Here is a 26,776-nt window from a genome sequence, read left to right as displayed (position 1 = left end):
TGATGTGTACTTTACCTAATCCATTTCTTTAGTTTATTGCTATTCATGATAACGCTTTAAGGATATTTGATTGATGAGCACTTATTTCTATTTGTTTTTGGAATGATCTGCTTTAACCCATTGTCATTTTTCATAAATCCCCGCGCAAAATTTTTTGACCGCGTTGATCACTGAATTCTTACATTCAAGTCTCGCGCAACTTTTGAGACCAAATTTGTGACTTCCCGGGTACGCGGTTCCGAAATTATGCAACATTTCGTAAGTGCATGCAGACCCGAAATTGCACAAAAGTGTGAATTTGTATACAAATCAAATGCAAAAAGCGTTTTTAGCCAAAATTCATAAATGTATCATTTTCCGTATACTGTTTGAAATGAATTAATTCCATCTTATTTCCATTGAAAAAAAACAATAAAAAAAGTTGAAAAACAAAGAAATACATAAGAAAATTAGTAAACAATAAATGCATAAGAAAATAAATGTGATTTTGAAATTGTTTTTAGGATATCTGATCAGATTCATATAAAGTGTCTGTGTACCAAAAATTAGCATTTTAAGGGCATTATTTAGTTAATTAAAGCAATTTTTAGATTTTACCGATGAATTAGCATAATTAATTCGCAATGAGATTTTTTTGAAGAAATTGATCTTGTAGTTTTGTAGATTATGCCATGGGTAACGTGCGTGCCAAGTTTTGTCGCGATCTCGCAATCGACGGCTGAGATCATAAAGAGGGGGGGGGGGCGCTAAATCAGCCCCCCCCCCACAGTCTTCTTAGGCATCGAAATAGCCCAGTCTATTTAGGGTTAAACATGTAATGTTGCGGAAGGGGGGGGGGTGATATAAGCAAATGATACTTCAGTGGCTGTGTATATGTATCTGTGTAAAAAAATACTGAGCATTCCCATATTTCACTGCAACATACTCTACATATACATGTATAACCACAATGAATTATTAGCATTCAGAGAATTTCAGCTACATTACATATACAGTTTCATGTGAATAAGTTTCTGAATACTGCATTGGAATAAAAAGATCATTCACTTTGTGATGATTTTGCTTGAATCTTACAGCTGGCCCAGAAGAACACGGCAGCTAACATCGCAGCTGCTCAGAAAGTTAGGAAAGACAAACAAAATCAGGTGAGATAAGGTTTTGAACCAAGATTTGTATTCTCTTAGTGTACAAGCTGTCGATCTTTTCTTTAGACCATCCAACACCCTCGTAACTAAGTGTACTTGGTCTACTATGAATTTAGTCTTATTGCCCTAAGTTCTACATTTCACCTGGGGGGTGTTTCACAAAGATTTAAGTATGACTTAGAGTTGCACTTAAATGCCGACGCATACGTGATATACATGTACAACGCGCAATCTTGCTGATTAATACACAGTAATGCGCTTCCTCTTGGCATGATCAGACCAACGTAATCATGTCTTTCACGCCGCACGCATGACTTAAGTCATACTTTAATCTTTGTGAAACACACCTTGGGTCTAATAGCAAGCTGGTCCAATTCTCATTTAGTCTAATCTCCAGTTGGTCTAACTTCCACTCGGTCTGTCTCTGTTTTTGAATACTTAACTACTAATAAAAAGTTTGGTTGGAATACTTTCTAAATGAAAATTTGTTTGTAATCATTTCATGTAGCCATATAGACTGAGTTGTTAGAGACCAAATGAATATGAGATGAAATGGGTACAGCTTGACTTTAGATTTTAAAAATGCAAAATGGACTAAACCTGTGTGCAACTTTATACACAGGTTTATGAACACCATTGTTGATAAACTCTGGATGTTGTTTCATAAAATTTCTTTCTATATTGCTATTTTTCTGAACTTTCTCCTTTAGTAAATGTTTTTGAATGCTTACATAGAGGTACTTGTAAGAATTGAAAGTAATCTTCTGTTTATTTTATGTTTGTGCTTTTTTGTTTGATGATTTCAGGCCGCAGTAGTAGCCGAGCTCGAGACAAGGTATAGGAACAAGGAGAAAGGCCCCAAAGAGGTCTCGGATGGTGCTATTGAAAATATCATCTCAGGTAAGACGCTTTTCATATCACTCGAACCAATCACTTGAAATTAGGACCAATAGCTTTGCATGTCACTATCCAGCACATGGAATTATTATGTGTTTTTAATGGTGTGTTTGGTTTTGCTCAATACTACGGTGGATAGTAGGGTCTGCTCTGTTCCGAGTATAAACAAGAAATATGTATGTCTATTGAGGGAACTTGTGCTGTTTGTAGTGATCCCGCTCTATCCCCCCAAAACGGCATCTAACCAAAGTAGCTGCATCTTTCCTGCAAGATTCTGCCAGCAAACATGTACTTTCATGACAGTTCCTCGCATGTCATCAATTATAAAACATGACTGTTTGAAAGAGAAAAAAAGAGTTATTGAGGCATTCTGCGCGACTTTTTTGCAGCCATTGTTGTGTCTATGACAAGATGTAAGGATTAGCAAAGACGTTTGCGGGATTCATGCGAAGAAGATGTAGCTCTGACTTTGGGTAAAGGTGTCCAACCAAAATATGAATCCTGTATCTCCTTATCTAACCATGTTGGATTTGTGTTAGCTTGTGATGAAGTTATTCTACTCTAATCCTGTTCAAATTTTTGGTGGCATATGAACTGACAACTGTCTGAAATTTCATCTGACACCAAACTTGTATGTATTTATGGACATGGGAATTTTTTTATCAAACTCTGTTTGTAACCTACGCATATATATCCTCCCCCTTCTTTACCTAACTACCGTCAATGTTTGTATTGCTGAGATATATACGAGTTTATATACATATTTAACAAAATATATCTTCTTTCTTCACCCTTTCCCCCCACTTATTTTAAAGCGGTCAATGAAATTGTCGTCTTAAATGAGGCATTATTCTTTTAATAGGTTCATATTTTTTTTAACATTCATTTTTGTTCTAAACCTGAAGGACACCTCGGTAGTGTTTCATAAAGTTCCTAAAATGATGCATGACGTTATGCATGGCTGGAATATGTTCATAGAATGTGTTCTCAAACAAGGGGGTGTTTCACAAAGATTTTAAGTATGACTTAGGAGTCGCACTCAAATGCCGACACGTACATGATATGCAACGTGCGATCTTATTGATCAATACGCAGGAGTGCGCGTCCTCTCTGCATGATCTGACCGATGAGGTCATGCCTTTTATAATGCACACAACTAGGTCTTTAAGTGCTATTCTATGTCATTCTTCAATCTTTGTGAAACCCCCTAGGCCACCAGTCATGCATGAAGTCATGTGTAACTTACGGACAGCCTTGTGAAACCCACTTTGATGATAGGCCATAATGTGAACCTTGACAATTTCCAAATGGGGGTCAGCAATATGAAGATTTTCCCACATGGTTGATCGTTGGTGGAAACTTGGCTGAGTAGGGTCATGAATGTGGCAGCACTTGATCTGAATTGTTTGCTTTTGCCTGGGCTTGGCAGAAGTGTATCCATACCCTTTGCTAAAGAGGGAAAATCTTGATGATTGGGCATCTTCATTCTAGTCGGCCTCAACCGTCTATTCAAATCCACAAAAATAGCTCGATGTCATAGAGTTTGCAACTGGAATTGCCAAATTCGTGACCCACATTTCATAAAGTTTGTTATCACCACTATCAACTTTATGGGGAAATTAATCTTCATTCTAGTCAGCCTCAACCGTCTATTCAAATTCACAAAAATAGCTCGATGTCATAGAGTTTGCAACTGGAATTGCCAAATTCAAGACCCATATTTCATAAAGTTTGTCATTATCACTATCAACTTTATGGGGAAATTAATGAACTGGCCATTAGTGGTCTAGAAATTCCCAGTGCTATGGCCTGTTATCAAGTATTCTTCCGGTCCACCAAATTGCTTATTGTGAGAATCATTAGATGGTGTATACTAGTAAAAGAAGCAGGATTTCAGATATGAATATCACAATCAGTGAATTTTTTACAACAAATATGATACTGATACTATGATCATAATCTCTTCTTTGATATGTGAGAAAAAACAATTATTAAACCCATTCACGCATGGCATCACATGTGGATCTGTATCAAACTCATTAATTTATTTATTAAAACAAAACACTAAAAAAAGACATGAAAGGAATGCTAAAAAATGCTATAAAGTCCAGCCATTTTCCATGCATCATTATTATATTCCAAACAATCTTCATCAATTTTTCCTGTGCAAACAACTTATGACAATAAAATTTCAAACTCATTTTGCTCATCAATGCAGGCAAATGTCATATGTTAAAAAAAAGACCTCCAAAATACAGATCTCACAGACAATATAAACAAAATATGAATAACTTATGCGAAAAATTAAATAAGAAATAGCCAAAAATCCTGCTTTTTTTTCTATGATGCATTTTACATAATCATGGGTATTGATCCAATGGGGATTAGATGTAGAGTTTCATGATCTGGGGGAATACACATTGGTGTTTTTATTATCATATGATTTATGTTGAGCTTATATACAGAGCTGCCATTTAATGAGAAAAAGTCATAATTGTTATGATTTTCATGTCAAATTATGCCATTATACTTTTGACCTTCATTATTACACTTTTGAAGGCAAATAGTATGTTAAAATTCAATACTAGATGCATTTGGCAAACTCACCGCGAACTCACCTGAAGGTGGCCAGTAATGCTCATTACGTAAATTTTACATCACTCTGAATATTATCATCACATGCCAATTAGATACTGACTTGATCTTTTTTTTCTCTTGGATTTATCATGGATTTATGCAAATGAGAGAGAGTACCAGAGATGGTTCTAAATCCGAGCTTTAAAAGAAAGAGGATTAATTTTTTTTTTAAGGAATGACCTCTTCAAAGAAATTTATAAGACTGTGTGGCTTATATGAAATTATGACTTTAATGTCAATATTATGACGTTTGAGCTTCTAGATTACTACTTTTTACTTTTCAAAGGTTGGCAGCTCTGTAAATAGGTGAATCACTAGGAGTTTTATTTTCATGCAGGGCATCTTTGTCGATAAATTTTTATTTTTAAGATACATGAATATGTACGTAAGGAAGGGACCGTCTAGAGTGGACAGAATTAATACGGGAAATTTACCAGGTCCCCGTTTTACAGAGTTATTTAAAAATTGATCTGATCAACCACAACTATGGATGGCCAGCAACATCAACATCTAAAATGCATGTTTGTTCAAAATATTTTCTAGATATGATGTATATTCATACATTCACCATTCTCTTGGTTATTCAGTGTGATTCTTTTTGTTTACTCAGGAAATAGTGAAAATTACTTGTAGAAGAAAATTATGGTATGGGTTGATTTCCATACAGTTGAGATCGATTGGATCAATTTGAACTCTTTGTAAGAGGGGGGGGGGGGCAGATATCAGAGAGATGTGTGACATGCAACCCCCAAACCAACAAGAAGTCATCAAGGAAAATTCTCTATAAATGGACCAAATACTTAGTGTATTTGGTCTCAAAAAAGAAATTAAAAACTGAAAACAATAGGTTATTAGATATTGCAATTCAACGTCCGCATACTATCAAAATTTGAATTTGTAAATAAACAATGAGATACAAGATCTGTGACACCATTTTCCAGACTGCTTTGCACGATGCGCGCATCTTGTGCTTGAATGAATCCTGTACTTCAAACCTTGTCTTCTCATTCTTTAAGGCCCCAAAATCTCAAAATTCATTTTGGGTAACTTATTGTTGGTTTAGGGGGTAGCAGGTCACAAATATGGTATATCATAATCATAATTCTGTAATCATATTATGAAGGCAATAATTTTAGGGCAGTTGATGTAATTGATGGGTCCCAGAAATGATCACATCTCTATGGAACACATAACCATGTATAAAAAACCTTTTGCCTTTAATCTCAAAATGTTTCTTGGTTCTACATGTATATGCCCTCAAGTATACAGTAGAATTACTAATTATACCTATATGTAGTTCTGAATTTTTACATGTAAAACTGCTCACAATCATCAAAGTGTGCAGTTATGATTACAGTTAAGGAAAAATCAATAATAAATTGTATCTTTGGTGCATCTTCGAGATAAAGACATACTCTGAAAGAACATTTGTGTTTTGGACTTCAATGCATGAAAAACTGTTCTTACATGTATATTATGATTTATATTGAGTTATTTATATTTTTGTACTTTTTTAGTTGATCCTTGTTCACTAATATGCTTTTCACATTATGTAGAATTAGACCCCACTAGTGTAGAAGTTCTTAGTTTTTGTAAGTAGAAACCAAAATTTATATAAAGTTGGCCGAACGCGCCTGCATGGATATATATACCTAAAGCAGCTTGTGTATCCAAGAACATATCCACAAATTAGTCAGGAAATTAGCATAAATGCTTAAACTTTGTTGGAGAAGTACATGTATTATTCTTCAACTATTTTAACAGATAATATACGGTGCTACACAAAATGCTGTTAATCTTCATCATCATTTGTGATTAATTTCACGAGTCCGGATAGTTTTATGAAATGAAACCCATTCTGTCAAAGCAGAATAAAACCAACCTTATCCATAGCTTGGCTGTCGGGAGTGTCTAAATGCTAGGAGACACAGATAAATTACTATTGACTTTATAATTCTATGGGGCTTCAATTAAATGTTAATATAAAAGAAAGGTCATTTAAAATAATCAGAAAAGAAGTCCCTTGTTTTAAAGTAGAGCGTTTGATAACCAATCATTAATACTGCCATCACATTTCTTATATGGCGGTTGTACGGTGAGTCAAAAACAGCTGTTTTGTACATCTATATTCAACCCACCTATATGTGGCTGGTGTACACAAAAAATGTTAAAATGGCTTTTTTCGACTCACGGTATGGCCGACTTGGCTGTCCTAGGGAAAATATGACTAAGGTGTTATTCTTGATTGTAATGCTTGGTACTTTTATAATAGTACATAACATAATGCTAGGATAGCTGGCCAGCTATGACATGTAACTATTTGATTAAAGATTTCTGAATGTGAACAGTTTACATGCAAAATATATTTATAATATTGTGTATCTATCTATAAATATATTTTTAAGGGGGGGGGTAGTGGGTAACAAAATGAGGTAAGATCTATGCTGGAAATGATAAAGTTAATGATTAATGTTGGTATAAACAGATATATATAATGTATAAAAAGAGGTTTTGATTTGGGTGTCTTCATTTTTTTTCTTATTTTATTTTGATACTGGTTTCCATTCTAAATTTTCATTCACTTGTGGTATATATTGTCATCACTATTATTTCACATTCTTTTGATCGACTCATTCCTTTTCATAAGGGCTTTACATGTAGCTCCTGTACAATTAACTTGTGTCTACGAACCTGGCCTAACATATCGCATGTTTCTCTCGTTTTATTTTATTTTTGATCATGGTTATAATCTCTGCCCCTACTACTTCTACCGCTCTCCATTGATTTTTGTTTCTCCCGCTTGCTCAAACGATCAGCTTTAAGACAAGCTCGGTAAGCTTTAACCCCTTTAATCCCATTTTAATCTCATTTTTAATCCCTCACATTTCCCCTATTTAACAGATGTATTTCATTATATCTATAGACCATGAAAATGCACAAAAGTGGCAGGTCATTATTTATTACCATTTCCTTTTCATCCAATATATTTTATATACGCATTTGCATTCATTCTCTGTACAGTTATATATTTATCAAGTCAGAATGCAAGTTATTCAAGTTCGAGAGTCTAATAGGATGAATTGCTCCATTATTCATTCAAATGCTCCCACAAAGAAAATCCATTAGCTACCATTACAACAAGGAACAGTCGAGAAATCATTTCAAATCATTTCAAAACTCCCATCATCTGATCTCTTAGTTATTCACAAACAGTGTGCAGCACATTTTTCAAATGTTTGAGCACCTTTAGTATGTGTTTAGACTTGAAGTACATGTCTTTGTATAAGTTTTGCTTGCTTGCTTTTGATGTTGAGTGTATTAGCTTGTCACTATTGCTATCAGCTTCTGACTAAAATGTTTGCTTTGTACTTTTCACAACACACATTTCCTTGTAGCTATTTAGAATTTAGGAGAATCTCTCTTCTACAATGTACAGTGTAAAATTTGAATTTTCATAGTTGTACAATAGCTCTGTAGTTGTCATTTAAGTTTTAAAATTGTAAAGTGTGGTCCTACTTTTAGAACTTTATACAGGTAGAGGTAACAAAATGCTTTGGATTTTCAGTATTCTCTATAAACAAATAACAAATCTACAATTTAATGATTACACTATGCGAAGTAACAGTCTGTTTGGAAGCTCATAGAGACATCAAATGATGGCATGATATGCACTTTACAAGAACTGAATTTATTATTATTCCTTTCTATCTCGTAGACATATGATACATGTGATGAATAGATGTACTTTGCATACCCTTTTTCATCCTTGAAATGATGATTAGAAAGACTTTTCATGAAGTTGTTACTGTGTTAACATATTTTTTCCGATAATGCACACACATGAAACACACCCTTCATTCATATTAGCTCCGCATTTTTTTGCTGTGGATCTTGAATAAATTTCTATTAATTTCTTCCCATTTGTTGAAAGGATTTTTTTCAAATATGTAATTTGCAAATCATATTTTCAGTTTGCCATCTAGACTACCAAGATAAAAAGTTTTCTTTCAAAATACAGTATCCATCATTCACATACATGTACTTGTTAGCATATTTGTTCATACCTTGTTCCCACTGCCGTGCGATCGTTTAAGGTTGGCCATTCGGAGCTGATCGCGAAACCTTTCGAGTCACTCAAACATTTTCTCCAGTCAAAACAATTGCCTCGACTGACCCCCAGATCTGATGAGATTTGTCATCACTATGGTTTCTCCATGATTTAGACCATGTTTTCAATCATGTCGCGAATTGTGACAGAGGGAACTAGGTATTAAGACATCCACACACATCCATCGATTTATATTTTAACAAGGTGCTCAAAGTCATGTAAATGAAGAAAATCATGAAATTTAAAACTAGTTCATTTTAAAATACATTCAGTTTTTAGATATTTCTGTTACTATTTTACTCAATGCATAATTTTATTTAAGAAGTGCATTAGAATATAAATTGTCATAAATTTGTCGATTGAAAGTCCTGATTTCGCTCTCTTCAGCAAGAACCATTCAGCTTTACAAGAGGGAAAAAATATAAAATATGGAAATATTCTGTATGACTATTGGAAACCGTACTTCTGTGTCCCGTAACACAAAGGTTAGCGATTGATCTTTGATCATATGCTTGATTTTCATGATTGATTGTACATTGTAGTCAATGGAATCAATCGTAGAAAAATGTTCTATGATCATTGCTAAGTTATGTGTTACGGGCCCCAGATTTGCAAGGCAAAAAAATTATGATTTGAAATGATTTCACGACTGTAAATGCTTGCAATTATTGATATCGACTTTCAAAAACTTACTATTGACATAAGTATTTCTTTTATGATAATAGTAGTGGACTCGGGCCTTATGTGTTACAAGTGTATATGTATTATCAGTGTCATTATGAGCATTTTACCATATGACTAATTTTAAACAATGTTTGCTAATGTAGTCTAGCCATATTGTGTAGTGTCAAGTTACCTCTACTAGTGGCATCGCATAGTATTGTATGTAACTTGATTTGGAACTTTTTGAACACTCCTCTGTTTTTTCCCCTTATAAAATTCTCAGATCTGAAAAACGAGCCATACCGACGTGCCGATGGCATACGGCGGAGTCTCCGGCGTAGGCAGGTGGAACGACCGACCATCCTAGCTGACGAGATGGTCATCTAGACTAATGGATGGAGCACTTGACCAGCACAGAGCACTGACCAGTATATTAACCAGCTAGTATCCGGAAATATACATTCTCGTGCCAAAACAACAACAAAATATAGCACCAAGAAGGCAATTTGTAGAGTCTTTGGCACAATTGACCATCCTTGCTGACAATATGATCATTTACAGGTAGCTTGATGGTCATAGGTCGTGACCGGCACAAGGCACTTACCACTAAACAGTATTTATTTGTTAGATATGGGTCATGACCATTCTGGCGTTTTCCTGAACGGACAGATATCTTCCAGCAGACACTTGATGTACTGCGTCTGCTTCACCAGAAGAAGAGCCACATCTTCAACACTCAAAGGCAGTCCAAGGCTCGATAATACAAAGGTTTGTGATGGATCGCAAGTATGGAAGAACTTCTCTGCTTGGCTCCAGCTCAGTAGTTTGAGTGAAATTCGCCTTCAATTATGATCGTGATTGGCCGTGGCAATTTAGCGATTGACTAAAAATCTTCGCGCTTCAGAGCCTTGAATTCCACCAGACCTTTAATGTAAAAGATTTGCCACCAACGACATCAAAGTTTTTGTCAGCTCTTGAATGCCATATCTAATAGATTTCCGACCACTTTGAGACTGGCTCTTTTGACGAATCCAGCACATTTCTCACTAACAATGCTAAGGTTTTGAGTTTATGATATATATACTTGTAATTGAGGAGCATGCATCATACATATACAATTTAAATCTCTCCATATATATCACATTTTGTCAACCATTCATTGAAAAAAAGGTGACCTTTATCTCTTGCCATGAATTGGAAGAGGAAGAAGAGAGATTGTTTTTTGTACCAAATCAGGTAGTATAATGGTAGATGTGTAGATATCGTGCATAAAGCAAGATTAGAAACTAGACTGTAGTGTGCACATCTCTTCTAGATCGTATGCTGATTGCGTAATCTTTCACAATGCCTATCTGATGATGGTTGAGGGCAGCATTTCCTTAAAAAAAACAATATAGACAGTTCTTTCTTTGATTTCAATGGGGTAATGCACCCATTTTCTTGTTCTTAATGAGGGTCGAAGGTCATGACATGGGGTAGAAAGGTCAGGACTTGGGGTGAAAGGTCATGGCCTGACATCTGCAGTCGGTCAGTGGTGTTATGTAATTGGTCAGTTGATGAAATGTGAGTGGACAGTGATGATAAATACTAATCATGATGAAGCTCAGGCTACTTTCAAGAGAGAAAGATAGAGACAAAGATTAAAATCACAATGTAAATCTTATTAAAGAAGTTGAAAACCAATGTACATGTATAATTGAACATTGTCTATACAGCACCTACAGCATAAATATCGTGTCAAAATTGTGTAGCCGTGCACATCAATATTTTCTACTATCTTTTCTGTTTTCTTACATATTGAAAAAAAAAGATTATGATAAAAACAGGCAAATTTTCCATATAAAATGGTCAGAGACTGGTACATTAAGGCAAATATAGCAAAAATGTGAACAGTCTCTTATAAGTATAATTTCAAAAAGGGTGATTAATATCAGGCCCACTACATAAATTTGCACCTCTATCATTTTGTAATTCATGCATAAAGATGACCAAATTGTTATGAATATTCATGAAAATATGTCCAATAGTTTCTTTTAATACCTTATGATGTTTAGTATGAATTCAATAGTTGCTTCAGAATCAGAAAGACTCTTCACATCTTTACAAACTATGCGTCCTTCTGATTCTCAAGCAACCACTTAAAGTATGATTGCTTCCAAATGGGAGAGCTGATGAACGTTAATATTCTTTTTTTATAGTGATAAATAATTTTTTATATATGAACAAAGTATATATAAACAACACAAATGTATATAGAAAGGATGAAATTGTGAAGATTTTCTATTTATGATTGATAATCTGCTTGCAGACGCGAAGCAATTCTATAAGACATTATTTTTGTGTCTTTGGGTTTGTTTTTTATATTTTATATATATGTACAGCCAACTGCTGTGTTCCGCAACTCAGAGTGCAAAGCTCGGAGGTGTTTTGTGTTTAACATGTAAAAACATTGGGCAATATAACATTCTAAGTTTATTGATTATTGTATGAATAGTTTGTTTTCGTCATTATTTATATCTATTTTCGAATGATTATGATTTTTTTTTGTAGCTGTTGACGATGGACTTGATGAAAATGTTTGCATTTTTTTTAATTTCTTAACCGTTTGCCATCCATTTCACCTCATATTCAATAAAACACATATCTCTCTAGTATATGTATATTAACTATTCACCAATTAAAGACACACCTTCAATATAAATATAAGGTGTTGAAAGACTTCATAACTTGTGATTATGACATAATATCCTTGTTTTATATATCAAAATATGACAATGGTGTCAATAAAATTTTACCCAGAGTTCACGTATATCTTTAGGCATGAAAAGTCACTTTTTGATTTTCTTTTCCTAAAATTCTGCCATTTTGCAGGAATTGCAGATGAACTGAAATTTCTTGATGTCTTTGTAGTATCTTAGTAGCAGTATGTTGTAAAGGAAGTGCTGTGAGAATGCCTTTGTAATGTAAGCAACAAGCTAGAGACCAAATTTAAGAAGAATCTTGTAATATTTTGATGCGCAAATCACAGTTCTTGCACTTCATTGTGTTAAACGAAAATGTATTACGACAATCATTTAATTTGTAGCTTTAGTTGTACTTGCATTTTAAGGAGTTGTGATCAACTACATGTAGGGCACAATTTAAACTTGCAAAATAAAGTATAGCCTGTAATATTATGTAACAGAACAGGTTCAAATTATTTTAAAGCTAACACATTTTTTCTTCTCATAACATAGGTATTCTTTTATACAAACTTATATCTATGATGCTGATATTTGCCCCGTACACTTATACTACACACATTAAATTTGTACCTCTTTTTTTTCTTCTATCTTTAAGTTTATTTATTTTCCTTTTACAGTGCAAAACAAGACTAGTTCTTTGCCCATTATGAAGATAATTTGACACAGATCTGAAATGTCAACTTGCCACTTTATTTGTAATATTAACTCATTTTACCACACAATATACCCTGAGGTGTTATTTTTTTTTAAGAAAAGCAGGAGTTCTTGACATTCCAGCCTCTCTATTTTTTGCCATTTGATGTTGAAATTAAGCAGACAGCACACAAATTGTCATTTTGTTAACTTTGAATATGAAATAAAATACTAAAAAAAAGAAACATTTCACTTAAGGAATGAATACTTTCTGCAGACATTCTGATTGAAATGTTCTTTAAGCAGAGCTTTTTCTTTTATTAACACTCAAATTACTATAAATGGGTGATTTTATAGAACCCTCCCCCACCCCAAAAAAGATAAATTACAATAACCTTTTGTTAGAATATACACGAGGTAAGTAGGAAAATCCTAGCACTGAAAAAAATGTTTAAAATATCAGCTGTATGACCCCTGAGTACTAAGCCTCGTGCTTTATTGTGCCTTATTAAGATTGAACTCCTTGTGCTGTGTATCATATATATTATCCAGCAGAATAAATCAAATATATAAATATTCGAAAAATAATGCACTATTCATTTCACATAGCTGTATTGGGGTTGGTAATAAGGGGCACATACTGTTTGTAGCAATTCTTAAGGATAATGACCAATGAATTCCAACATGTTTATCCATTTTCATGTTCATGTGCACATTTCAATGGATGAGCTGGTTTTCAGATATCATTAAGTTAGGTTGCTACTTTTACAGTGTTTTGAATTACAGCACTTTCTTATCTGCCTTTATTTTTTGAAAATTATTTTAATTATTATTTTCTAATTACAATTTTCTAATTACAAGTTTTGGACACTACACTCCATTGACGATATAAAGTTCAACAAAGACACTGCGGATGGGTACCAATATTTTGATGAAAGAAAAACAAAAAAATCAGGTTTTATCTGTTTTGTAGAAATGTTGAAATGGCTATGAGAGAATGACCCCCTTGGAACAATCTACTCACTGTCATTGAGACAATGTTAGCCAATGAGGCATATAGCCTATACTATTTTATAGTAAATATTTGTACTATTTACTTGTTTTCAATAAAATATCAATTATTATATTAATAAATAGCATGACCATGCCAAGACGAAATGCATAATCTATATACGTAAAGAGGCTTGTGCTAATCCATTTGTTTTTATTTCAAGACTCTGTCATTTTACTTTTCCTTGCCATATAAAAAAATGTTCAGATCGAATGACCAGCGATGAGATGGCTTTTATCTGGTTATACAGTTTACACCCTTTTAAATCAAGATATGCGAGACTGTTATTTAGAAATGATAGTGTACATTTGCTCATTATATTATTTATCAGCTCTCATTTACTTGCCTTTCTTTTATCCATATAACCTTAAAAAGTAAGTTCTAGGTCTGTTGCTTTGGATTTAATTTTGCTGGAACACAAAATATTGTTACCTCCAGAATAAGAACAAATCCTTTCAAGTCATGATTTTGTGCAAAATGGTCTGTCTGGTGACTTGTACATAAGCTGTAGAGAGATTTGGTCTGTAAAGTTATGCTTAAATTTGCAATGGACTAGAATATGAAATACAAAAATTTCATCTTAAAAATTTTGCGGCAAACCAATGTTCGAATGTATTTCCATGAAAACAAAATTGGCAGTAAGGGATTCTCATTTGCACTCAAATGTATATCAACACTCCAGCTTTTCATCATCATCCATGTAGTTCAACTTTAGCTAATTTATGTAAGGAAAAAAATATGGCAACCCATGTAGCTTGTACTTATCCAATCATTTATAAAGTTGTTCTTAAGTGCATGAATAGCCTTAAGAAAGGCACCCCTCCCGGAGCATCCTTTTACAGGACAAGCAGATTTTTAAAAAAAACAAGGATAAAGGTGAATTTGAATTTATAGACACTAATAATATCATTTTCTGTTTGAAACATCTACCTGGATTTTGCCTTAGTTTTACTATACCAAAACTTCGTTTCATATTTCTTCAATCCGATAATTCTCATTTTGATAAGGTTTGCCCGTCATAGCATTGGTAGGGATAGGTTTATTTTTTACATGTACTGTACTTACAAATATCTTGCCTTAGTGTAACATGAATATGAGGTGTTCGTAATTGAAATGTATGCCCATGTAATGTCTTTTTGTGGATTATTTTTTAACATCCAACTGAAAAAGGAAAGATGACTATAAAAAAAACAGGAATTTTGAAATGAAATGATTTTTTTGGATTGGCCGATATAATTTAATGAACTTTGTAATTTATTTTTATAGATTTCATTCTTGGAAATCCTGAATCTCCATTTTGGTAACAAAATCAGAAGAAATCATATGAATTGTGTTCTGAGGTACTGTGTTAAGTTTAGAAGAGAAATTAAGATGACATCTGTAGTCGACTTCATTCACAAATTGTTTCTTTTTCTGTTATTTTTGTGTACAGAATAAATTGTTCTGATATTTTTAAGATAAATTTATTCCAGTGATGGTATTGTGTGTTTGTTCAGGTTTTGTGTGTTTGTTTGGGTTTTGTGTTTTAAAAGAGTGTTGATTCAAATTGATGAAAATTAAATTGTAACTCATTGTTTGGGGGGGGGGCAAGATGTTCATGTACATACTTGCCCTTTTGCACTCTAAAAACAAAAGTGTACCAGTATTGGGTAAATTAGGGGTAATGTTTGGCCAAACATATCCATGAAACGGGTGTTTAACTGCCATTTACCCGTCAACCCTTCCATGTTCTTTTTTTTACACTAAAAATTTGTAGAATCTTTGCAACAATAAGAACATTAAGATCTGATGATGCATACATGAATTTTAGATGATTTTTTTTCATATTGTGTCAAAGGCTTTTCATAATTGAGATTGATGGTATGACATTGGGAAGTGAAATAGATATGACAGAGAGGGAGAAAGAGAAACAGAGACTGAAAAAATGAGGGGGGGGGGTGGGAGTAGGATGGATTATGAATTGGGAAAAATTATCATGAAATTTGGAATCATGGAATCTCATTACGATTCAGGGGTGAAAAAAAAAATTAAATAGATTGCACTAAACACCGACAAAGATAAGGGGAAAGGAACTGATGAAGAGATCAGACATGGAAAAGGGGAATAGAATAGGAGGGGTTTTGCCAACTTGAAGCTATTCTTCCAAAACTCGACAGGAATTCGCTTCATCTGTGAAGGAGAACCGTACACCAATTAAAACCCCAATTTCGATACCCCCTTCCGATCCTTTAGTTGTACCTTTACCCCCAAATTGGCAATTACAAGGATATCCGACCGTCTTGACGTCCATCACAGGAATCTTCAATTCGGCAACGCTAGGCAAAGTCAAGGTTAATCAATAATGTTGGGTCACTTCAGTTGACTGGCTTGTTATCACCGCGGCGCACATTTTTGATGCCCCCGGTCAGGTCTGGGGGTTGTCATGCTAAGTTGAGAAGTGTTGGTGCTTGTATATTTTGCAGTAATTAAAGGAGTGATCCGCAAAAATGTCAAAAGTAGCTTCCTAATTTCATACCACGGTTCACGATGTAAGATCTAAATTTAATTATCTTCACTAAGGTCACGGTCAGGGGGATACTTATATCGTAGGTGGACTGCTATGGGTGGATCAGAGGAATGAAAGTCGTTTACGGAAAGTCTTGTGATTGCTTGGAAGGGTTTCAATGAAGATTGAGAGAGATCTGGTGGGAATCGAACCTAGGACATGCAGGATCTAGCATTCAAAGACAATTGATTAATAACAACAATAATGAAAACAATATTTCTACAGGACCTTTTCTATTGAAAAAAAATCCCGACTTGGCCCCATCTGTCTCATGTTTATTTTTTATGAATATATTTTTCTTGTGAACCATCAAACATGTCAACTAGATGATAATAGAATTGTGACATGTACGAAGTGGGAAACATTTTGTTCCTTTCGGACTCCTTAGTTGAGAGCCATTTTTACCTTTCTGCTTGTCAATTTTTAAAGGGGAGTAAAAAAAAGAACAAGTTTGGAGTCATATGTATATCTGTTTTTGCGTTTCAAAAATGTTGTGCCCCCCCCCTCAAATTCTGAAATTGATCCGCCCCTGAACGTATGCAACCTTCCAATCAATTGTATTCTAAATTAAACGTTTTCTCGATTTAGAAAATATAGGATTAAATTAATATGACAATCATTCGGTTGTATTCGTGCTATCGTCTATTATAAATGATCAATGGCCAAAAAATTCCCTAATTAATTCAATGTCATATTGGTCTTATCAAAAGCTGACGACACGTTATTCAAGACAGCTTTCGACGACTTCATGGTTGTCAATTTGGCAAGAGCTCACTGATTACCTCCAAATTCGTCAGCTGAATTCAGCAAAATCTAACAAGAACACTTGGAATTCGAATTCAAACTATAGGACAAGTCCACCCCAACAAAAACTTGATTTGAATAAAAAGAAAAAAATTAAACAAGCATAATACTGTAAATTTCATCAAAATCGGATGTAAATTAAGAAAGTTATATGACATTTTAAAGTTTCGCTTCATTTCACTAAACAGTTAGATGCACATCTTGGTCGGTATGCAAATGAGGGAATTGATGACATCACTCACTCACTATTTCTCTTGTATTTTGATTTTCTCGTCATTGTCATGTGGAATGAAGTTTCATTCCTCCCTGAAGACGTGGAATTCCATTATTTTAACATTTTGTGCTTCAGGCAAGGAGGTCCTAATCAGCAAATTCGTAAAAATTGAAATATTTTATAAATAAAACGAAAAAAAAAACAAAAGAAATAGTGAGTGATATCATCGACTCTCCCATTTGGATGTAATTGGCGCGTTCATATAATTATTTTGTTAAAAAAAAGAAACTTTGAAATTTCATAACTTTCTTATTTTACATCCGATTTTGATTAAATTTTCAGCATTGTGCTTGTCTGATTTTTCTCTATTGATTCAAATCAACATTTTTCTGAGGTGGACTTGACCTTTAAATGATCGAATGCTGTATCCGTGTACACTTCTGAAAGTTGATGACTTGTTCTTCAAAGCATTTTTCTGACGGCTTGAGGGTTGACCAGGGGGTTGACGGTTGTCGATTTGGCAAGCAGTCAATGATTATCACTAAATTGGACTGCTAAATTCAGCCAATTCATCCTTCATATCTCAAGAGGTTGACCAAGGTTATTGAGATGAAAATAGTAAGCTACCATTTTGACCTTCAGTTTTCTTAATACCTGAATATGCTACGTGGGTTCATGTCTTTTAAGTATAAACGAGGATTTTGATTGACATGCATATGGGTTTTATAAGAAGAAAACATGAAAACCGCTTGTTATATGCAAAAAATAGTTCCGCATTTTACAGATCATTAATCTTAAATGTGATACTACTGAAAACAATTATTCTAAAATACTACTAGATCCGTGGATGTCTGACTCTGTCTGTCAACCAGAAGGATGTGGGTTCGAAGCCCAGACAATATTATATTCGTGTTATGATTGTATAATGAATTATGTTAAAAATGAAGACGAAATTGAATAATATATAAAATCTGTATACTACACACAAAAAGGTTCATACTGGGCCCTCAAGTATGAACTAATTATGCACTGTATTTCAGTGAATTTCGTTTTAACATATAGGGCTACGAATCAAATATGGATATTGTGGTTCGGACGAAATCGAAGAAAAATATCGAATTATCTACTTAGTTTATTTTGAATCCTAGATTATTTCCAGATAAATTTCTCGCAGTTTGATGACTTTACCACATCGCCTATATTCAAACTACCCTATAATCTCTTGTCTTTACCATGGACCTATTGCAAACTATACCATTAAATTCATTGAAATATCAACAAAAGAAAATGTGAATTGTAATCAATGTATTGGCAGACTCAAATAAGAATATACGTCTATCGAAGGGGATGTTTTCCATATCAAGTGTTAACCTTCGATATATAGTTTGATAAGTCACAAGAGCTTGAATTTACGGTAACCATGGCAACAACCTCAAGATTCCGCCAAAGGAAAACTTCGGATATCTCATTATATCCATTTGAGTTCTGATAACGTATGGAATCACCAGGGATATTTGTGATCGGGTAGAAAGACACGGGGGAAGAGGTGGGGTTGTTTTCAGTCTTGTATTGCAGCAGAAAAAATAACAAACAAACCATGATTGCATGAAGAGGTAAACATGATTAATCTTATGGCAATCGATAAAGTAGAGTTATTACACCATTATATAGTTTTTATTTTCTGAATTGAACTACGCTATAATATTAGAGAAACATACGTAAAGAAGGAAGAGTAGGGGGTACAAGAAGAAGAAGAAGAAGAAAAAGGAGAAGAAAGAGAAATAATAACGATAATAATGATAATAACAACAACTACAACAATAGTGATAACAATAATAATAATGTTGATGATGATGTTGATGATAATGATGCTGCTGCTGCTGATGATGATGACGATAATGATGATGATAAGAAGAAGAAAAAAAAAATAATAAGAAAAAGAAGAAGTAGTAGAAGAAGAAGATGGAGAAGAAGAGGTAGACTCAAAGAGGAAGAAATCGAGGAAGAATGATAAGAAGAAGATGAAGAAGAAGGTGGAAAAAAGGGAAGAATATTAATGTAAAAGGAGATGGATGAATAGAATGGAGCAAGATGACACAAGATAAAAGAGGCCAACTCGTCATAACTTAGCTTATGTCCCGGATTTTCTATTTTCAACCTGAAACTTGATGTCTCGTAATTCCTCAGAGATCTGAAGATGTCAACGGCTTTTCGGTTTATTTTCTACCTTCCTCTCTTCTCCATCACGCCCCTCCCCTTCTGCCCCTCTTTGCTTTTAAAGGGAAACCTTCTCATCCTCTTTATTTCCCCCACCTTTCCTCGTCTGCCCTGACGGCTTCAGCCAGGTGCGATGCGCCATGAACACCAGATCCGTTTTACATAATACATAGTGATGTTAACTTCATTCCATCATTCCAAGACTCCAAGTTTATGAGCTTAAAAGTTAGAATTGAGTGAATATCATCTTCCTTAAAAAAATGTATGATTATATGTTGCATTGCGTCTCAGTTTTCTCAATGAACATTTTGATGTGAATCTATATATATATATATTTAAAACAAGTACACACCTAGTTACAAATAATGCGTAAAGTATTTCCGTTTATTTGAATGCAGGATAAAAGAGCACAAGTGTCGAAGCCGGGGATCGAACCCCGGACTTTCCATGTATAGCCAGGCGCTTTAGACCACTCGGCCACGGCACCTTCACTTGCATATTGCAAGATACATATCGATAGTAGACATAATTTTCCTCTGTGTTTTTCAATTGAGGCGATATTTTGGAAGGGGTGTTACGGTGTCTGTCTTGAAAGTCCCATTCGTCGTACTGGCAGAGTGACGCAACAGTAGTAGAGAGCATATTTTGGGCTAATTATTTAAATCACGATTCGGAGTAAAAATCAAGGTTTCCCCCATCCATCCACTCACCCACCAACCAACCCCCCTCTCTATCTCTACTTCGCTCTCGTCATCCAGTACTATTTTTGCCGCATCCCTTTGAAAATGAAGTTTTTTTTATGTAATCAGACCCATCGAAATATTACAGCAGGACTAGGCATATGAATATGACCTTGATCATGACCTTGTGTAAGGCCCCTCCAAAAATAGGGCACCCCTACAAAATTCAATTAGCTTTACTCATTCACATATACCACCCATTAATTTTCAGTGTATCATATAACCCTCAATTAGAACACTTGCACACCCCTATTTTATAGTGGAGCAACCCAAAACCTCCATCTCAGTTGTCAAGCATGTGGTTGGTCATCATTACCTTGTTGATGCCCATACAAGCTACATGTGACTGACAATTGTTTCTCTCTTCATTATTATTTACAGGTAAGAAAAGATACATTTTTATTGTTATTAATACCCAAAACTGTTGTATATATATATATTCTGTTAATATGATTGTAATGATACTTTTGTTGTATGATATGTCTTCCTGAAAGTATATAGACTGATTGGGTAGGATGAACATTATAATTGAGAGTATACTGTTATATATCACTGGCATCTCAATACAGAGATATTCACCAAATTAATAGTTAAGACATTAGTTATAGTTGTTTCTGAAACTTTTGGTATAGAAATAGGTATTGATCAGTATATTATTTTGACATTTCCTTCTAATGTGTACTTAAACTGTATATAATATTAGATTCTGTAGTCAGAGGTGCATGTGCATATACCTATACTCCTTTGTTCTTGTTCTTCTCAAGAAAGTATCTGTTATCAACGTGTTATGTAAATAGGCTCTTCAACTTTCAGCTTGTTACCTTGACTCCTGGAACTTGTGTTTACTTTTAAGATATGTTAGGAGTTAGTGGTAGATTAGGGTTATTAAGCCATATAGCATGCTGGAAGACAGTGTTAGTATGTTAGTGTATATTGGTTACTGATTCCAAGAGTGAAAGAGTTAACTTGGAGAGAATTAAGGGATCACCTCAGAAATGGCAAGGGATTCTTTTTGGATGTCAGAACAAAGAAAGTTCTCAACTTGTACATAAAAGTTCCATAAGAATCAGGGACCATCTTAACAGTTTAGATTTGAGACTTTAGGATGTATTCCCCTGTATCAATTGGCCATGTGTTCTCTTATCATTTAGTCTAGTAGTTCAGACTTTATTTCATCAATGTTTGGTTATTAGAATTAGAGACTATTAATAAGAATTAGGAAGTACTCTTTAATTCATATAATTTAGATTGATTGTTAGCAGTTATATTTGTATTGATTTTAGTACTTACATTCGTTTATTATTTAAGTATGTTAAAGAACAAGTGAATATATTATATCATCATAAGTTGAGAAATTAGTTTGATAGATAATGTCTATTCTTGATATTGATTGTTATTTGAAATGGTTCTTGTGACATCTTTTTAATAAACGTATGATCATTACCTTGTTGATGCCCATACAAGCTACATGTGACTGACAATTGTTTCTCTCTTCATTATTATTTACAGTTTAACGCCCATCCCACCCAGGGAGGGGTAACATTTTGGCGACCCTGCCAGGACAGCAACTTTAGATGTAAATCTTCAAGACTGCTGTCTAAGGACGACCACCTGGAATCGGTGAGGATGCGACCATGCCCATTTGAAGTATAAACATCTGAACTCAAATCAGTGATGCTGTGAAGGTGACTGGAAGTAAGGTGTGGACAGGGAACAGCAAGACTACCTAAAAGAGTTCTACAAGAGCAAACCAGTGGTAGTAGGACCAGTTGGATTCACAACATAGCTTTCGTCAACATGGCAGACATCGAGGATTTGGTGTTCGAGGTGGAGGAGGCGATATTTGGTCTGGCAGTAGGACACCTGCCAATGGTTTGCACCCATCTAGCTATCCCGTCATCGGAGACAGAGGGGAAGCCCATTAAGTTTCTGGTCCGTCGACTTCAACGGCTAGTAAGGGAGCTGGGAGATAATGAGGCTGGTGCAGCCACGTTGGCTGCATTAAAGGACATTCTGCAAGGGTTGAAGGACGAGAGCCTAGAAGAGGTACCAGACTTGCACCTGCCTGTTGTAAAAGATGCGGTGGAGGAGAAGCCTTCAATTCCGGTTCCGGTTCAACCCATGCAGATGATCAGAAAGGAGCTGCGAATCAGCGGTCAAGTGGGTGATTCGAGTCACAAGGAGAGGCTAACTCTATCTAGCCTCAACCATCAGATAGATGCAGCTCTTTTGAAAGGATATTCAGAAGCTGAGGTTGTGGAGAGTGTTTTGAAGGCCATTCACCCCAGCCTAAGGCTTCGATCATATTTGGAAAGCTGCTCCAACCTCAATCTTGGGACTCTAAAGGCATTTTTAAAATCGCATTATCAGGAGCAGGATGCGACTGAATTGTATCAAGAGCTTTCGCAGGCAACCCAGGGGAAGACTGAATCAGCACAGAGCTTCGTGATGCGGGCTCTGGATCTGCGCCAGCGGATAATCCGGGCCTCCGAGGACACAACAACTGGGCTAAAATATGACGTCAGCCTGGTGCAGAATTGTTTATCCACACAATTATTACTGGGTTGTTGAATGACCAGATCAGACAAGATCTTAAAACATCTTTGTCTGTCACAACCAGTGATGAGGAACTCCTGGAAAAATTGCACACTGCAGTTGCCCTGGAATCAAAGCGGCAACTGAAAGCTGGGATCAGACCCGCAGCACGGGTGAATGTCATCACGGAGGACAATGCAGAACCTGCAAAGCAAAGGAATAAGAGCCAGCACCCGGAGTTTGAGATGATGAAGGGCTTTGCGGCACAACTGGCCGAACTCAAAGCGTGTGTGGCAGCCTTACAGGATAGGACACCTGCACCGGGACCAACGCCGGCAGATGGCAGGCCGCCCCGGCCTAAGGGATGTGAGAGATGCCGAGAGCAAGGTCGGGGAAATGACTGCCGTCATTGTTTCAAGTGTGGTTCATCTGAACATTATGCCCGTGGATGCAGGAAGAGGAACCAGGGAAACGGGCAAGGGTCAACCCGAGGGGACCGGGTTTAACCCTAATTGATCAGCTCCCCAAAGAGAATGTGGCATTGAACCAGATGTACTCAACCCCAAGACCCCGGAAACTTGTTGAACTCGTTGGAGAACGCTGCCTGGTAAAATGCACCATGAACGCCATGGATGCAACAGCGTTGTGGGACACAGGAGCTCAGGTGTCTGTGGTGACAGAGGCATGGTGGAAAGAAAAGCTACCTGATGTTGCTCTTCAGAAGGTAGAGGATCTACTTGGACGTGGACTCAGGGTTGCAGCTGCAAATGAGACTGTCATGCCTTACATTGGATGGATTCCAATTGATTTGCAGTTGTCCTCTAGGAGCCCAACGTTGTCGGTGCCATTCCTTGTTGCGACAGATGACCTCCGGGAACCCATCATCGGCTCCAATGTCATTGGAGAAGTAATTAACAATTTCGATGGTGATCAAATCCCACTCAGTACTCTACAAGCATCAATTCCAAACCTATCCGAAGACAAGGCCATAAAGTTGTTGAACGTCATCAAAGCAAGGGAGACTGAAGAGATCTGTTGTGTGCGGACTGGTAGATCAGTTGCGAGAGTTCCAGCCAACTCGACAATCAACCTAGCTACCAGAGTACGAGCCAGGTCTAACACCGGAGACACCCAAGTCTTATTTGAGCCCAACTGTGATGGCGAATGGCCTGAGGGACTGGAGATCGAGCCGTATCTACTGCGACTTCCTCAAGGTAACTCCTGCCGGATTGACATTCCAGTTTCAAATCATTCTGACCGACCACTCGTCATTCCAAGCCGCACTATACTAGGCCAGGTACTCCATGTTCGTTCTGTGTTGCCTGGCTACCCTCCACCTGCACGTGATGAGATGTTCGTCAACACTAGTTCAGTGTCTGCAGAGTCTGCCGACTCTTCAAACAATGACCAGACATTTCAACTCCCCCATTTGCCTGAGGAGCAGAGATCAGCAGTACAGGAGTTACTCAGAAAGGAAGAGGCAAGTTTCTCTAAGGGTGACAAAGATATGGGTTCAATTCCTGAATTGCAGATGACTCTGAGGCTAAGCGACGATACTCCAGTGCAGCGTACTTACCAGTCTATACCACGCCCATTGTATCAGGAAGTAAAACTGTACCTGCAGGATCTCCTGGATAGAGGGTGGATCAAGAAGTCAGAGTCCCCCTATGCATCCCCGGTAGTCTGCGTGAGAAAGAAAGATGGAGGATTACGTCTCTGCATTGACTATCGTGAGCTGAACCGGAAGACGATTCCTGATAGACAGCCGATCCCTCGTATGCAGGATATCCTTGACAGTCTCGGAGGAAATCGCTGGTTTACTACTCTGGACCAGGGTAAGGCGTACCACCAAGGCTACATGGCCGAGGAGAGTCAACCAATGACAGCATTCGTAACTCCATGGGGACTTCATGAATGGAAACGGATTCCATTTGGGTTACGGAATGCACCAGCAACGTACCAGAGATGCATGGAAACAATTCTTGATGGCTTGAATCACAACATCTGTGAGGTATATCTTGACGATATAATCGTGTATAGCCAGAGCTTTGAAGAACATCTCACCCATCTTAGAACTGTCCTGCGACGCCTAAGTGAGCATGGGGTGAAGCTAAAACCATCAAAATGTAGTCTCTTCCAGAGCGAAGTCAAGTTCCTGGGAAGAATTATCTCAGCAGAAGGGTATCGAGCGGATCCCAAGGAGACACAGGCCCTCACAACCATCAGAGATAAGAAGCCAGAGACTGTAGGTGATCTGAGGAAACTTCTGGGTCTCACAGGCTACTACCGGAGGTATCTTCAGGACTATGCCAAGCGGGCGAAGCCACTATACGAGCTTCTAAAATCACAGAATCCACCAAGTACTCCGAAGCCTAGAGCAAAGTCCAAGAAGGCGGGAAAGAAGCAACAACATGGCCAAGCTCCATCCAGTACTAGAATTATATGGACTCAGAAGCATCAAGCTGTTATTGACTCTATGATTGAGGAGCTTATCAACCCACCTGTCATGACCTACCCAGATTTCGACCAAGAATTCATACTTCATACAGATGCATCACAGGAAGGTCTTGGTGCTGTGCTCTATCAGCAAAGAGAAGGAATGTTGAGGGTAATAGCGTATGGATCCCGGACCTTGACCCCAGCAGAGAGGAACTATCATCTCCATTCTGGGAAGTTGGAATTTCTTGCTCTGAAATGGGCTATAACAGATCATTTCAGGAGCTACCTCCTCTATGCCAAGAACTTTGTGGTCTACACCGACAACAATCCTCTCACGTACATCCTTTCAACAGCCAAGTTGAATGCAATTGGACACAGATGGGTAGGTGAGTTGGCAGACTTCAACTTCACCATTCGCTATAGACCTGGCAAGCAGAATGGAGATGCTGACGCTCTCTCCAGGATGCCAAATGACCCTGAAGATGCTAACCAGACCTTCTCGGAAGAGATCTCGCCGGACGTCATGGGAGCAGCCATCCAGGGGGTTCAAATAACGGAGCATCCATATTTCGCCTTAGCCCAGTCTTTACCTCTTGATGTCGGAATCACAGGGATAGATGCAAAGATACAACCAGCTATCTTCAGTCCAGCCGAAATCAGAAGAGCTCAAGCGGAAGATCCTGCTATCTCTAGAATTCTATCTTACAAAACGAAAGATAGATGGCCAAAGACTCAGGAGAGAAATGGTGAATCCAAGAACACCACCACAATGATGCATGAATGGAGAAATCTTAGGATGGGAGACGACGGGATTCTCCGACGGCACACTAAAACCAAGACACAACTAGTTGTACCTGAAAAGTGGTGGTCCCTAATTTGTGGTGAACTCCATGGGAAGATGGGACATCTGGCCACAGACAGGACACTCCATCTCGCGAGGGACCGTTTCTACTGGCCCCACATGGAGAGCTACATTAGCACCTACATCACTAGCAGGTGTAGCTGTGTCAAGCAGAAAGTACCAACCAGACAAGCCAAGGCTCCACTCGTTCCAATCATCACCACTGAACCATTTGAACTTGTCAGCATCGACTTCCTCCATCTTGAGAAAAGTAAAGGAGGGTTCGAATATATTCTCGTCGTCATGGATCATTTCACGAGATTTGCTCAAGCATATCCAACTTCAAACAAGTCTGGGCGAACTGCTGCTGACAAAATCTTCAATGATTTTGTACTGAAGTTTGGATATCCGAGGCGTCTCCACCATGATCAAGGCCGGGAATTCGAAAACAATCTCTTCGCCAGGCTGAGGGAACTGACAGGTGTCGGGCACTCGAGGACTACTCCGTACCATCCCCAGGGAAATGGACAAGTGGAACGCTTCAATCGCACCTTGCTGTCGAT

At 36.8% G+C, this 26,776-nt stretch overlaps 2 protein-coding genes across 2 annotated transcripts in view; both read left to right on the top strand.

The window, feature by feature from the left end:
- The window catches only part of LOC121426696 (formin-like protein 3), a 62,106-nt gene extending 48,470 nt beyond the window's left edge, over positions 1-13,636 (top strand). The window contains exons 25-27 of the mRNA XM_041623069.1: positions 1,077-1,145; positions 1,952-2,045; positions 9,734-13,636. Of these exons, the coding sequence (XP_041479003.1) occupies positions 1,077-1,145; positions 1,952-2,045; positions 9,734-9,837 (267 nt within the window). The 3' untranslated portion in view covers positions 9,838-13,636. The remainder of the gene's footprint in view (positions 1-1,076; positions 1,146-1,951; positions 2,046-9,733) is intronic.
- Positions 13,637-20,621: 6,985 nt separating this feature from the next.
- On the top strand, positions 20,622-23,439 carry LOC121426695. Its single transcript, XM_041623068.1, has 3 exons — positions 20,622-20,779; positions 21,908-22,927; positions 22,978-23,439. The coding sequence occupies exons 2-3, from the start codon at positions 22,196-22,198 to the stop codon at positions 23,437-23,439; spliced, it is 1,194 nt and encodes a 397-aa protein (XP_041479002.1). The 5' UTR covers positions 20,622-20,779; positions 21,908-22,195.
- Positions 23,440-26,776: the final 3,337 nt, after the last annotated feature.

Source organism: Lytechinus variegatus, chromosome 13 (assembly GCF_018143015.1).
Source record: "Lytechinus variegatus isolate NC3 chromosome 13, Lvar_3.0, whole genome shotgun sequence".
NCBI lineage: Eukaryota > Metazoa > Echinodermata > Echinoidea > Temnopleuroida > Toxopneustidae > Lytechinus > Lytechinus variegatus.
The sequence above is the reverse complement of the archived record's forward strand: the minus strand, read 5'-3'. Positions and strand labels throughout refer to the sequence as shown.